Here is a 15,160-nt window from a genome sequence, read left to right on the forward strand (position 1 = left end):
TATTCCAGCAAATTTGGAAAACTCAGCAGTGGCCACAGGACTGGAAAAGGTCATTTTTCGTTCCAATCCCTAAGAAAGGCAATGCCAAAGAATGCTCAAACTACCGCACAATTGCACTCATCTCACATGCTAGTAAGGTAATGCTCAAAATTCTCCAAGCCAGGCTTCAGCAATACGTGAACTGAGAACTTCCAGATGTTCAAGCTGGTTTTAGAAAAGGCAGAGGAACCAGAGATCAAATTGCCAATATCCGCTGGATCACTGAAAAAGCAAGAGAGTTCCAGAAAAACATCTATTTCTGCTTTATTGACTACACCAAGCCTTCGACTGTGTGGATCACAATAAACTGTGGAAAATTCTGAAGGAGATGGGAATACCAGACCCCCTGACCTGCCTCTTGAGAAACCTGTATGCAGGTCAGGAAGCAACAGTTAGAACTGGACATGGGACAACAGACTGGTTCCAAAGAGGAAAAGGAGTACGTCAAGGCTGTATATTGTCACCCTGCTTATTTAACTTATATGCAGAGTACATCATGGAAACGCTGGTCTGGAAGAAGCACAAGCTGGAATCAAGATTGCCGGGAGAAATATCAATAACCTCAGATATGCAGATGACACCACCCTTATGGCAGAAAGTGAAGAAGAACTAAAAAGCCTCTTGATGAAAGTGAAAGAGGAGAGTGAAAAAGTTGGCTTAAAGCTTAACAGTCAGAAAACTAAGATCATGGCATCTGGTCCCATCACCTCATGGGAAATAGATGGGGAGACAGTGGAAACAGTGTCAGACTTTATTTTTTTTGGCTCCAAAATCACTGTAGATGGTGACTGCAGCCATGAAATTAAAGACGCTTACTCCTTGGAAAGAAAGTTATGACCAACCTAGATGGCATATTAAAAAGCAGAGACATTACTTTGCCAACAAAGGTCTATCTAGTCAAGGCTATGGTTTTTCCAGTGGTCATGTATGGATGTGAGAGCTGGACTGTGAAGAAAGCTGAGTGCCGGAGAATTGATGCTTTTGAACTGTGGTGTTGGAGAAGACTCTTGAGAGTCCCTTGGACTGCAAGGAGATCCAACCAGTCCATCCTGAAGGAGATAAGTCCTGGGTGTTCATTGGAAGGACTGATGTTGAAGCTGAAACTCCAATACTTTGGCCACCTCATGCAAAGAGTTGACTCGTTGGAAAAGACCCTGATGCTGGGAGGGATTGGGGCAGGAGAAGGGGACGACAGAGGATGAGATGGCTGGATGGCATCACTGACTTGATGGGCATGAGTTTGAGTAAACTCCAGGAGTTTGTGATGGACAGGGAGGCCTGGCGTGCTGGGATTCATGGGGTTGCAAAGAGTCGGACATGACTGAGAGACTGAACTGAACTGAACTGAACATCTAGCATGTGGTTACTGTTTCTCTTTGTGTATATTTGCTTAAGATAACTTAATTTTGACAAAGACTCCACTAATCCCTAGAAAATGGGAGCCCAGAAATTTGAGGGTTATCCTATTAGGGTTCCTGAGAGATGGCCATCTCTCTCCTGCCCATAGCAACATCACTGCAAAACCAGGAGCTATTGATGTGCCCCTGGTTTGGAGGGAAATAACACAAACCTTTCATGCTCTCTTGAGTAGAGACATCTGGTTAGGGCTGGGTCAGCCAGACAGAGACTGGGGTGCTGAATGAAAAGTGGTCTCAAACATCAATGAAAATGCAGTGTAAAATTAAAAGACACTTGCTCCTTGAAAGAAAAGCTATGACAAACCTAGACAGTGTATTAAAAAGAAAAAACATCACTTTGCCAACAAAGGTCCATAGAGTCAAAGCTATGGCTTTCCAGTAGTCATGTATGGATGTGAGAGTTGGACCATAAAGAAGGCTAGGCTCCATTGAATTGATGTTTCTGTACTGTGGTATTGGAGAAGACTCTTGAGAGTCCCTTGGACAGCAAGGAGATCAAACCAATCAATCCTAAAAGAAATCAACCCTGAATATTCACTGGAAGGATTGATACTGAAGCTCCAATACTTTAGTCACCTGATGCAAGAACCGACTCACTGGAAAAGACCCTGATGCTGGGAAAGACTGAGGGCAGGAGGAGAAGGAGGTAACAGAGGATGAGATGGTTGGATGGCACCATCCACTCAATGGACATGAGTTTGAGCAAACTCTGGGAGATGGTGAAGGACAGGGAAGTCTGGCATGCTGCAGTCCATAGGGTCACAAAGAGTTGGGCACAACTTAAGAGATTGAACAACAAAAAACCTCTCCCCCTACCCACCCCCCAAAAAAACAAAACCCTGTAAACAGAATTAAAAGATAACACCCAGGGCTGAAAGGTGGAGTATAAAGTACATGGGTTTGGGGAGTCAGACACAGTTAAATCTGAGGTGAGTGCCAGTTCCTTCACTCACTGGCTCTGTGACGTTGAACAGGATGTTTTCTCTCTCTAAGACTCAGTACACCTCAGGAGTAGATGGACTGTTGGTTATAGTCTCCCTGTGTCCAGGTAGTGAATATTATCGTGCTCAGCCTCTCCACTATTTCTTGGGTACACTGCCAACAGGGATTCCCTCCCTCACAGACTCAGGTGTTCAGCTGCCTCTTCAATATCTTCACTCAAACATCTAACAGAAATCTTGGTGTTAACATACCCCAAGCTGAACTCTTGATATTCCCCTCAAAACCGTTCTATCTGCAGTTCTTCTATCTCATTAATGACAATTCTGTCTTTCCACTACTTGGGCCACTAACTTTGAAGTCATTGAACTCCTTCCCCCCGCCCCCCACGTCACATATCATGTTCAAGCTGTCAGCAAATTCTAGCAGCTTGACATTGGACATATCTAGACAGAGCCCACTTAGCATTCCACCCCTCAGCCACTACCTTTTTTTTCACTGCAATAGCCAAGTAAATAGCTTCCCTGCTACCACTGCCCATGCTTCCCCTCCAAAGAATCTAGTCCATTGTAGTGATCCTTTGAAAAGGCAGGTCAGATCATATCACTCCTCTGCCTAAAATCCTTCAAAGACCACCCCCCCGCCCCCCGCCCCCAATAAAGGCCCGTGTCTTTACAACATCCTGCAAGGCTCTACATGAACTGGTCCTCTGGTCCTTTCTCTGCCCAGTTATCCTCTGACCTCATTTCCTATTACTCCCTCCCACTCCCTCGTCTAACTGTTCCTTGTGCGTTCTGTACACTCCCCCATCTCAGAGCTTTTGCTCTCACTCTTCCTTCTGCCTGAAGAGCCCTCCCCTAGGTTTCCACATGGCTCACTCCCTCACCTCCTTCAAGTTTTTTGTTCAAATGTCACCTTCTTAGTGAGGCCTTTCCCACCCAGAAGACTTCTAACTGCATCTCCCGCTTCCTGCTCCCTAATCCTCAAGCTTCTTTATTGTTCTTCATAGCACTTATCACTTTCTAATATTGCAGGGAATTTACTTCTTTGCCTTGGCTCTTGTCTGTCGCTACCCTCCCAGAATGTAAACCCCAACAGGACAGGGATTCGCATGGTTTGCTTATACTGTTTCTTGTGCACCCATGGTAGTGCCTGTGATATAGTAGGTAACTACATGTCAAATGAATGAAGGAATCTCCAACAGGTAGAGCAGGCCTGCTAAATCAGTCTTACCAATACCTGACACAAACTCCTATTTGATGGATAGCAAGAATTCTTAGAAAAGACTTTAAAAAATACTCCAGGACTCATCTCCAAAACTTCTCATGTGTAAAGAAACTAGATTCAGAAACTGGCAGATATCTTAGTCTATATTTGCCCTTGCTGAGTTGTAGATGCATGTATCAGTGAAGAGATATTCATCAAATACCTCGCTAATGGTGTAGCAGAGTGGTGAGATATATTTAAAGAGACAAAGGTGACTAGAGATGACAAATTAGAGACCAAAACTGTACACAAACAAAGTTTTAGTTGTGTGATACAGACGATAAGTGCATAAGAGGTTATGGGTGGAAGAGATGAGTGTTCTGAAGTGAGCTAAGAATCTCTTGTCTCCCCCAGGCTTCTAATGGATTTTTCTGAAGCAGGAGTGCTGCTGGAATAATCTTTCACTAACTGTTAATAATAATATTCTGTGCACCCATTATTCCTTTCAACAAGCATCTTCAGATAATTTTGATTTTTATCTAAGTATGCTTATCTTCACCTTATAGTCAGAAAAGTATACATAAATGGTAGTTAAGTAACTTGTCCAGTGTTGGGGGGATGGACAAAGAATTAATTCATTATCCCAAACTCTGCCCTTTGGCATTCTTTGTACATAAGCAAAAACATTTGTGAAGATGTTTTGTCAAGCTACTCCCTGCTCAGCCCCCTCCTCCCTCTGCACAAGGAATAGCTATGAGAGGTTAGTCCAGAAAATATTTAGAGGAGGTCCCTGGGTTGACAGGAGAAGGAAATGGTAACCCACTCCAGTATTCTTGCCTAGAGAATCCTGTGGACAGAGGAGCCTGGTGGGCTGCCGTCTATGGGGTCGCAAAGGGTCGGATATGACTGAAATGACTTAGCAGCAGCAGTAGCAGCTGGGTTGAGATACTCATCCACAACAGTTGTGGATGTTGTTAACAGTGGAACATTGGCTGGATGAAACTGTTGGTTTGACAGACATGCTGTTTCTGTGGGGTTCAAAAAGTTTTGATCAACGGAAGAATGAATGCGTGAGTTCACCTTGAACATCAATATTTACAAATTATGCTTAGTGTAATTGACTTCCCTAAATTCAATACCCAGCATATATGTATGGTTTGAACCCATGAACCATAAAAATGACTACCTGGGAAATAACATTCTTTCTAGAGGTCATTATATAGGCTTTGGGAACTGACTTTTACTTTTTAGACTTGTAAAGACCTCTCTGATGGAGAACACATAGTTCTTGGAAGAAGGGTATTCTCTTTTCCTTGAATATTCTTTCATTCTTGTTTTCCTTCCCCTTTTCCTCTATTTTCATCTCATGTTCATTCTCAAAATAAATGCAGCATTCTCACATCTAAACTAACCCACTACAGTTTCCTCAATTCTGATCACTCCACCATCTTTGGAGGGATGTGGACCAGGTGGCTCCTTTCTCTTTCCTTATGTCCAATTAGTTCCCAAGTTCAACTTATCCTTATTTCGTGGTATTTCTAGGCTATAGATCTTCTCCATTTCTGATATCATCATCTTAGCTAGACAGAATCATTTCCTGCCTGGACTAAGGCAATAACTTCCTAGCTTTCTTCCTGCCTCTCATCTCTTCCTGGTGCAATCTTTCCTGTATTGTACAGCCAGATCAGTCCTATAAAATCGCTTCCTTCATGAGTGCCCCATGGAAAATTCTCCCAATTGCTCATCAGATTCATTCTCAGCTTCCTGTGGCCACCTTAATTCCTCTCCCACAGCCCAAACTCCTCAGTGTAGGAAAGCTTCTTGCTCTCTCAGCCTTGCAACCATGCTCATTCCTGTCCCTAGACCTTGGCTCAAGTTATTAACTGTACTTGCACTGATTTCCCCTCCTTGCCTGCTCGAATCTCATCAACCCTTCATTATCCATTTCCAGTTCTGTCTGCTCCACGAAACCTTCCTTCATCACTTGAGTGAGGACTGGTTTTCTCTGTCACTGCCCTGATGCTCACTGTAAAAGAATTTTCTCTAAAGGCCTGCCTATTTAGAGGGATGGATTCCAAGGACCTCAAGTGTTGCCTCTAGGAAGAAGGCATTTTCCACCTTTGAGTGAAAAGATTCCAGACCCCAAAAGCACTGAGTCACTTAAAAACTGGGGAATTATTTTGCAGTTGCTAGCTCATTGTTTTAGCTTGGGTACATTTACCCACAACGCATTTCCAAGTCCTTCACAGTTTTTACATATAGCTTATGCAGCATCTCCAAAATTCCCAGCACTTTGATGAACACAAGAAACTTTCTGAGTGGCCGGAAGATGGGGTTACTCTACTTATAGCATTCTGAACAATTCCACAAATTGCATTTTAAGTGATCTTTAGTTGGCTTCATTCTTTTAACTCCACCTTTCAGTAAAGAAAATTGTGTCTGAACTTCAGTTAATCTAGAAGTAAATTATATCTACTTAAAATATAGAGCTGTTACAACTCAAAGAGCTACATTAAAAAAAAGCAACTGATGGACTGAAAAATGCTCCCTTTGTAGCAGAATTACAACCTAAAAGCTTCAGCTTGTTTTACACAACATGACCTTTAGTCTGTAGATAAAATGCATGTAAATTAAGCTTGAATGTCAACTAGATTTGGCCAAGGATATTTTTCTGAGGCAGGGAGGGAAGGAGAGTTTGAAGAATGTAGATTTTTAAAATGTCTTTTTTCCCCGGATGAGTTATGTCTTATAAGATCTAGGACTATTTTGGTAGTTCCCACATGGGTACCCATATCCTGGAGACCATGAGACTGCCCACCCCAAGAAGTAAATTGTTCCCCTTCTTAGAAGCTTTTTTCTCTACCTTCTACTCACATTCTGTCAATCTTCCAAATGAAAGCATCCAGAACTTTTTTTCAGAACTGCCATCAACAGAAATCGACAGGAGTGCACAAGAACTATGCCAGTAGCTCAGAATGGGGTGAAGATGACTCTCCTCGTGGGTGTCAAACCTCGTCATCAGTGGCCATGAAGCAGGGGTGAGGCCCCGGGAAAGCCTGAACTGTTGAAGAAGCCACATCAAGGCTAATTCTGTTTTGTTTTCAATGACAAGATGATTTAGGTTGGTGCGAGCTACCCTAGGCTTCAAAAGGCAAAATAGGATCCCAAAGCAGCAGCTGATAACAGCACATATGATCAGACAACTCGGCATTTTGAAGAGACTGAAGATAAAAAGTAAAGCCAGAAACAAGATACTGAGGGCATGGGGCAAGGAGGGCTACATGATAAACTCACAGTGATTAATCTCAGCAACAGCTACAATGAACAGTTACTGGAAGTCTGACTATACCGGGCACTGTCCTTTACCTACATCATCTCCCTTAAGCTTCCAAACAACCCTATGAGGTGCATATTCAATATTATTATCTCACCTCTTACAGAGGAGGAAACAGAGGCTGGGGGAAGTTAACAGACTTGCCCAAAGTTGCCCAGCTACCAAGCTGTGGGCCCGGGATGAATCTGTCTGATTCCCAGGTCCATACTATTTACTGCTGTAACGTACTTCAGGGAAGCATGGGGGAGAGAGAATTTGCCTGGGAACCTGCCCGTGAAGAAGAAGGAATTCCAGGTCTCCAGAGTTAAGGGCAGCAGCATCATGTGAAGGCAAGCCTGGACCAGACACAGTCTTAGCTGAGATGTAGCCTCAAGTTCTCTCTTACCCTTAACTGATACCTGGACATGGCTTCTGACACGTAAATTAACGTGTGACATCCCAAGTGCCCATGAGCACATGCTGCTATGAGAAAGGCCACAGAACCAGCCCCCCTCTCCAGCCACAACCAGGCTCCACATGTGGGTTATTGCTTTGGCCGCCCTGTCTTATTTTGTTCTGCTCTGTCAGGCCTCTAAGCTCTCATCAGGGCCAAGTTTATACGATAGGACCTACTGGGGTATAAGTTTCTCCCCTGCAACTGAACAGAATAGATGTGGTTTGAAACAAGGCTTAGATATGAGGCTAAAGGGATGGCTATTCTAACATTATCCACTCCAGACTTGGGAAGTCAGCTTAGAAGGAACACGGCTTGAGGGCTGGCTCAGTCCCACTGCCTTCCTCTAGAGTGAAACCACTCTCAGCGCAGCTCTGTCCTGGACTCTGTCTCCTGCAGGAGGGCTTAAACCCCAAGGTTAACACTCTGCTTAAACAACCCTGATTTAGTAGCTTAGCTCTTCAAAGGTACAATGCCTAGGGTCCTCCAATCCCATGGACCACTGTCTACATGAGAGGTCGGTAAACTTTTCTGTAAAGAACAAGATAGGAAATACCTTAGGCTTTGTGAGTCATATGGTCTCTGGTGTGACTACTCAATCCTGTGGTTGTCATGTGACAGCAACCACAGACAATACATAAACAAGTGGGCATGGACGAATGCCAATAAAACTTTATTTATAGTTACTGAAACTTGAATTTCATACAATGTTCATGTGTCACAAAATACCGTTCCACGTATTTTTTTCCTATCCACTTGTAAATGTAAAAATCATTAAGTCACAAGCTGCACAAAAACAAATAGCAGGCTTGATTTGACCTTAGGCCACGGTTTGTTGACTTCTGATCTAAATTCTCAGCTTTTACACCATGGAAGTGACCCAGTTCAAGGGGTGGGAAAGGCAGGTAACCCCTGCCATGACCAAGCTAAGGCCTTCAAGGAGATACAGCATCCATGCAAGCAGAAGCTGTGACTATGGTAATGTGACTTTTGTCCCCTGTAAACATGATAATGTATAGATCCATGTACCTCAGAGTGGTCATCATGAAAAGCTGTTTGCTACAATGCATTACTAGTTAACATAGCTGGAATCTCCTCCATGAGATCTGCCCACAGTAAATGCTTTTGAAAAGCCTCAGTGACAGGAAATCTCCATCCACTGAAGGTAGAGTTTATGTTCCGTGCTCACACTTGGTCACTAAGCTGTGTCCAACTCTTTGTGACCCCATGGACTGCAGCCCACCAGGCTCCTCTGTCCATGGGATTTCCCAGGCAAGAATACTGGACTGGATTGTCATTTCCTTCTCCAGGGAATCTTCCCAAACTAGGGATCAAACCCGCGTCTCCTGCATTGGCAGGCAGATTCTTTACCACTGAGACACCAGAGAAGCCCCTACGGTTGATGTTCAGAGACAGCCAAAACCAAAACAAAATGAAACCAACCAAACCAAATGAAATGCAAAAAACCAACTCCACTTAACCACCAATAATGATAACAATGACACAGATTCCACTATCCTTTCAAAATTAGGCTGGGAAATCAGTGGTGGGGGTGGGGGTTGTGGTGGAACTAAATAAAGCCATTTTGTTCAGAACCAAGTCTTAACTCAGCCCCTAACAATGTGAGTGTTGTTTGGCCAACACACTGTCAGTCAAATAAAAAAACATGTTGAGAAAATTTTTGTCAATAGTTAAAAACCAAGAGATTTCACATAAAAAGACAGATTTTTTACTTTTCTTGACAAAAATCAAAAGATCAGACACACAAGGCTCTCGTTCATGTACAGCAACCATCAGCAAAAACCTCCCCTGTAGACAGAGCACATGAACCTTGGGTGGGCACAGTCCCTACTGCGCCCTACGGCCCCCAGCACAGTGGCAGCTGCCATGTAACCTTGGGCTTACAGCCTTTTCACTCACAGTACGAGTAACACAATCACATGGTTCAAAAGTCAAAATAAGGCACAGAGCTATGCAATGAAAGGCTCATGCCCACCTTATCCCAACCCTCCCTAAGTAAGTAATGTTGTTCATGTCATTTATTTTTCCCCTTCTTCCTTACACTTTTGTCATTTAAAAATATATCTTGGGGGTTGTTCCAATAGCTGAACATAGAGAATTTACTCATTCTTGCTTTATAGCTACCTAGTATCCCAGTGGATAAATACATCAGTTTATTTAACTAGTCCTGTAGTGGACAAAGGATGTTAGTCTTTTGTTTTTACCAATATTCTGCAGTGAATAACAATGTGCATATGTCATTTCATAGATGACAAAGTCTTGTGCAAGATAAATTCCCACAAGCAAGATTGCTGGGTGAGAGAGTAAACCTATTTGTTATCCAAAGGTATTGCCAAATTGCCTTCCTTATGGGCTGTAGCATTTTGCATTCCAAACAGCAGTATAAGAGCAAGTCCGTTTCCCTTCAGTTTCCCCAACAGAATATGTTGTCAAACTTTTGCAGTTGCCATTCTGAAAGGTAAGAATTATATTTTGGAGCAGTAATTGCATTTCTAAATCAAGAGCTCTTTTCCTGTGTTTTTAAGATAAATTTGCATTTCTTTTCCTGAGACCTATGCATTCCATATTCCTACTGGATTCCTATTTCTGTTGCAGATTTCCCTATTAAATTCTTACCTTGTTAAACAGCTTCTAGAACTGCTGCATAAATCTTCTGCATATATATAATCTGCATACATAATATATGCAGAAGATTAGCCCTGTACCTATGATATGAGCTGCAAATATTTCTTTACAGTTTATCATTTGCCTTTAATAATGGTGTATGTGTTTGTTTTTATAATTGTCATGCAGTTTTTGTTGTTGTGTGTGCTTTTTAAATGTGGTTAAATTTACTCATTTATTGTTTGCTTTTGGCTTTTGAGTTATAGTTCTCATTTCCCTTTCCAAGATTAAAAATGAACTTACTCATATTTTATTCTAACAGTTTTAGAACTTCATTTTTTTAAATGTAAACTTTTGATCCATTTAGAACTTGTTAAGGCACACATTATGAGTAGTAAAACTTCCTTCCTACTGGGTGCTTGACCCAAGATTTTAGGGAGGATGATAAAGCTACCAGAACGTCAATAAGGGTGAGACTTGAAGAATGGGATAAAAGAGAGAAACTGATGCAGGGAGGAGTGAGAAGAGCAGTGGGAGGGAGTGGAGACTATACAGCACCAACATCTCTTGAAGGAGCTCCTGGCAGATGGGTTCCCATTACTGGTATAGCTCAGTGGTACCCAGGGCCCCTTTCATTACTTTTCTCCAAAATCCTCACTTCCTTTTAAAGATTTAATGGCTGTACCAAACTAACTAATGGACTTCCCAGGTGGCTCAGCAGTAGAGAATTGCCTGAGAAGCAGGAGACGTGGGTTCGATCCCTGGGTTGGGAAGATCCCCTGGAGGAGGAAATGGCAACCCACTCCAGTGTTCTTGCCTAGAGAATCTCATGGACAGAGGAACCCGGTGGGTTACAGCCCACCCATGGGGTCACAAAAGAGTCGGACATGACTCAGCGACTAAGCAATAACAACCAAACTAATTGTACTTAAGTAATAATTAGTTATGTTGTCCTTTTAATAAAATCATTTACAGCTGCCAATCAGTTTCTGGTCAGACTGTGCTAACCAGAATTAACATGCTGAGTTGAAGTACTTTCAGCCAAAAGCATAGAACTTAGAAGTATTGGTTGGCTTGAGAAGGCTCATCTTGGATAAATGAGCCATTTTTGGAAGACTTTTTGCAATGCTGAAATTAGTCTGCATACAGTTTCTTTGTTCTGAGATCTCTCAGGACATGGGACTTCAGTAGTGAGGGGACCTCTGATCTCACTCTCATTGAAGACCTACTGGCGCTATATAAAAAGGTGAGGTAAAGTGTAGACTTCAACCATGAGAAGTTGGTACACTTACCTCCATGCTGTAAACTACATCTTTAATAGTCCTCCTAGCAATTTTTCTACTCAGGTGCCCTTTTGTTGTTCAGTTGCTAAGTCATGTCCAACTCTACATGCCCTGAGAAAGTTCTTTTTAAAAATTGTTTCCTCATGTGAATAATTCTCTGTTCTGAGAAACAGAGAGAGTAAAGATGAGGGAAATCTACTAGGGTGAATGGTGAGAGTGTTGTTACAATAAAGTATATAAAAAGCTTTTCACCATTAAGTTTGTTCCTTTGCCTAAAGCAGAGGCCTCAAGGGAGACCTGGTGAGAGTGAGGTGCTTAATACAACTGACCATCATCAGGAAGGCATGCCAAGGCCCTTTGTGTTGGTAAGCGGGCACCCGCCCCTGGGCTTCACTCCTAACAATTAATTCAGAATCTCTGGGAGATGGGTCCTAGGCATCAGTCATGTTTAAACTCCCTATATGGTTTCACTGTACAACCACTGCTGTAGAATGGAATTATTCAAAGTGTGGTTCTCAGACCAGCAGCAACAATATAAGTGGGAGCCTGATATAAATACAGAGCCTCAGTCCCCAACTGAGAGTTTCTGAATCAGAATTTGCATTTTTACAAGATCTCCAAGATCTTCATATGCACATTAGAGAAGCAGTGGTCTAGAGGAGCATTTCCCAAAGTGTGGCACCTGGACCACCTGTATCAAACTCACCAAGGGGTTGGAAGGGTGGGAGATGGGTAGGTCAGGGGACTTAAGGAAGCTGGTTCTGGAGATTATAATTCTACAAGTCTGAGGTTGGGACCCTGAAATCTGCATTTTTAATGTGTTCCCAGGTGACCCCTAAGTCTACTGTTTGGGAACTACTCCCAAGAGGACTATGATGGTGACTTTCTCCTGGCCTACATGGAGAGTCCCTCAGTGACTCCTAAAGGTCACACCCATTGCAAGTGGGGGATGACTTGGGGATAATCTTCAAGTGCTTCTCATCCAGATAAATGTAATGTAATGTCTGTTCTCTGAGTTGCTACAGAGCAGCTAGTGGTAGTTAAATCAGCTTTCATACTGACACAGATATGAGTGTCTGCATTATCTTGGATTAATGATGAACAGAATGTAATCTGGATACATAAGCCTCTTAAAAGCAGGATTAAAAATATAAAATGTTGATACTCAGGTGCAACCTTCTTGGATGGTTTAACAAACCCCTAAAAATGCACAGTGAAGAGCCAAGAGAAAGAGTGAATTTCCCTAAAGAGATTTCTTCACTTTACAGAGGTCCTTTTCTGAAATTTTTGCTTGGGTCCAGCTTTTTAAATGATAATGTGGGTTAAAAAAAATGAACTCAGGAATGGAAAAATGTGATCTTTCCCAAAAGATGTGCTTGAAGTGTGTAGTACTTTCATGTAGTTATGAAAGCACTTCAGCTCATGTAAGATATTTAAAAGCTTCTATGATAATAGGATTAAGTGAATTTATCTTCAAACACCTAGGATTCCAAAATATGGCTCACACTTGACTTGAGATGACAACTGAAATCTTTGTAAAGTAAAATATTCATCACAGCTGTAATGGATAATGAAATAGAATGGGGAACTGCAACGTGATCCAAGTGTAACTGTTAGATAATTATTGAGCTAATATCAGCAAAAACAAATGAAATTAAAACTGGAAGAAAGATTTTTGAGGCTTTACTTTAACAACTTGTTTTAAGATCAGTGTTTCTGAAATCATTTTTGAGGAGCACAGTGGCCTTTGAAAATCTAATGAAAAGCTTTGGACTCTCCCTAGATGCATGAGCCTGTGAAGAGCTCACTCCGACATTTTCTGAGGTTCCACAGACTTCTTGGGGGCTTCCCTGCTGGCGCTAGTGGTAAAGAACCCTCCTGCCAATGCAGCAGGCGTAAGAGAGGTGAGTTCAATCCCTGGGTCGGGAAGAACCCCTGGAGAAGGAAATGGCAACACACTCCAGTATTCCTGCCTGGAAAATCCCATGGACAGAGGAATCTGGTGGGCTATAGTCAATAGGGTAGCAAAGAGTCAGACACAGCTGAGCGACTGAAACGATAGACTTCTTGGAGCCCACATGATAAACCCCAGCTTTGACACTGCGTTTTAACAAAGATGCTCTATGTTGATTTCCATTATTTGTAACCACTTGGTACCCAAGAGTAAGTTTCCCCTCAAAAAGGTCCCAGGGGTTGGTAAAATTAGGGCTGTTTTCACATAAACCGAAACTATTAGGTTGGCAGTCTTGGGTGGGATAAGCCGAGGCCCGGTGAAAAGCCAGACCAATAGATGATGTCAGTGAAAGAATCACTTTACAGAAGTCTGCGCTCTTCCAGAAATGTTACGTCTGTGCTCTCATGGACCCCCTACGAATTTCACAGGCAGAGCTCGGGCCGCTGCGGCTCCTGTCACACCAGAAGGTGAAAACCTGTGTTCAAAGCTAGGAAGTAGGCTCTTAAGAACATTGCCTATCCCCTAATTTATCTGCAGTCTGAACGACCTCAGAGGTGGAAGACTTACCCCTTCACCCCTCCCCCGTTTAACAGATGAGGAAACTGACCCCAGATGGGCTAAGGTGCTCGCCAAGGTGATTTTCCCAGCGGGTTCACACCCAGGACTTCTCCCCAGGGCACCGCACCATCTGGCCAGAGGAGGAGAGGATGTCTGAGGCTCTCTCCCTCACTGTCGGCCGCCCACCCCGGCGGGGGCGTCAGAGGGAGCTGAGACCCCGCCTACCGGCACCATGGAGTAGGTCATCATCATCAGCATGTCGTGGCTCTCAGCACGGATGTGCTGCGCAGGCTCCCCGCCGTGGCTGCGCTTGTTGCGCGCGGCGCTCGCGGGGTCTGGGGGTGGCGCGGGCCCCCGGCGAGGGGCGCGACTCAGCTCCGCCAGGAAGGCGCGCAGGGCGCTGTCCTCGCGCTGCTCCCGGCCCCGCTGCGCCTCCAGCGCCCGGAGCGCAGCGCTCAGCCCGCGCCACTGGCACAGCGCGAACACCGTGCCTGCAGCATTGAGCGCCGAGAGCAGCGCCACCGCGGCCAGGGCGCCGCGCAGCCCCCAGCCCGCGCCCCCGCGGCCTCGCTCCGCGCCTCCAGCCATGCCCTGAGCGCCTTGGACCGGGTCCGGCAAGGCTCTGCCGCCTCTCACCCCGGCAGCCTTTATACGCCTCGGGCAAGCCGTGGGCTGGTGGCAGCGCCGTGAGTCACGCCGCCCTTTGGCCCTGCTGGCGGGGCGGGTTGGGGACAGCAGCAGTGGGGCTCGAGCAGCCCGGAGGGACAGGCCGGCGGAGAGGGGGACAGGAGCGAGTGGAGACAGTCTGCGGGGGAGGGCAGGCTCACACTCCTGGTGCCTGGCCAAGCAAACTAGCAAACCCGCCTCTCCTTCCTTCTCCCCCACTGCCCTGCCCGTGGGGATTGCCGCGGCCCAGACGGGCAAAACGAGGGTCAGACTGAGGGGGAGAGCAGGAATTCTTAGGGCCTGAGAAGTCGCTGGATTCCACCCCCTCCTCCCCCCACACTGCCCTCTCTGGAGAAAGAGATCAGCATGCCCAGATGCCAAGGCCTGTGCCCACTGCCCCTGGGCAGTCTGCTGTTGGGCTGAGTCCCAGGCCGCCGGTCATTCCTCCCCAGGGTCACAAGGCCTCATGTGGCCACTGAAGCTCCTACTCCATCTTTTCTGGGAGGAGAACGGATGGAGACAGGGAAACAGCTGGCACTGGATGGTTCAAAAAGCCATCCATCAGAAGGAAAAAAGCCCAGCCCTGCATGACAAGCAGGGGTCATCTGTGAAGGAAAATTTTCAGGATATGACAGGCCAAGAACTCTCCCATGAGATCCATATCTGGGAGGTAGCCCAATGATGAGAAAAAAACTCCAGAGTGGA

General features: G+C 44.7%; 1 protein-coding gene across 2 annotated transcripts in view; it reads right to left on the bottom strand.

Moving 5' to 3' along the window:
• Positions 1–14,558, bottom strand: part of GLDN (gliomedin) — a 56,357-nt gene extending 41,799 nt beyond the window's left edge. The window contains exon 1 of one of the 2 annotated variants that reach the window (XM_043471992.1): positions 14,015–14,558. In XM_043471992.1, coding sequence (XP_043327927.1) covers positions 14,015–14,377 — 363 coding nt within the window. In that variant the 5' untranslated portion in view covers positions 14,378–14,558. The remainder of the gene's footprint in view (positions 1–14,014) is intronic. The other variant, XM_043471991.1, reaches the window with a different exon arrangement.
• Positions 14,559–15,160: the final 602 nt, after the last annotated feature.

This window comes from Cervus canadensis, chromosome 6 (genome assembly GCF_019320065.1).
Source record: "Cervus canadensis isolate Bull #8, Minnesota chromosome 6, ASM1932006v1, whole genome shotgun sequence".
NCBI lineage: Eukaryota > Metazoa > Chordata > Mammalia > Artiodactyla > Cervidae > Cervus > Cervus canadensis.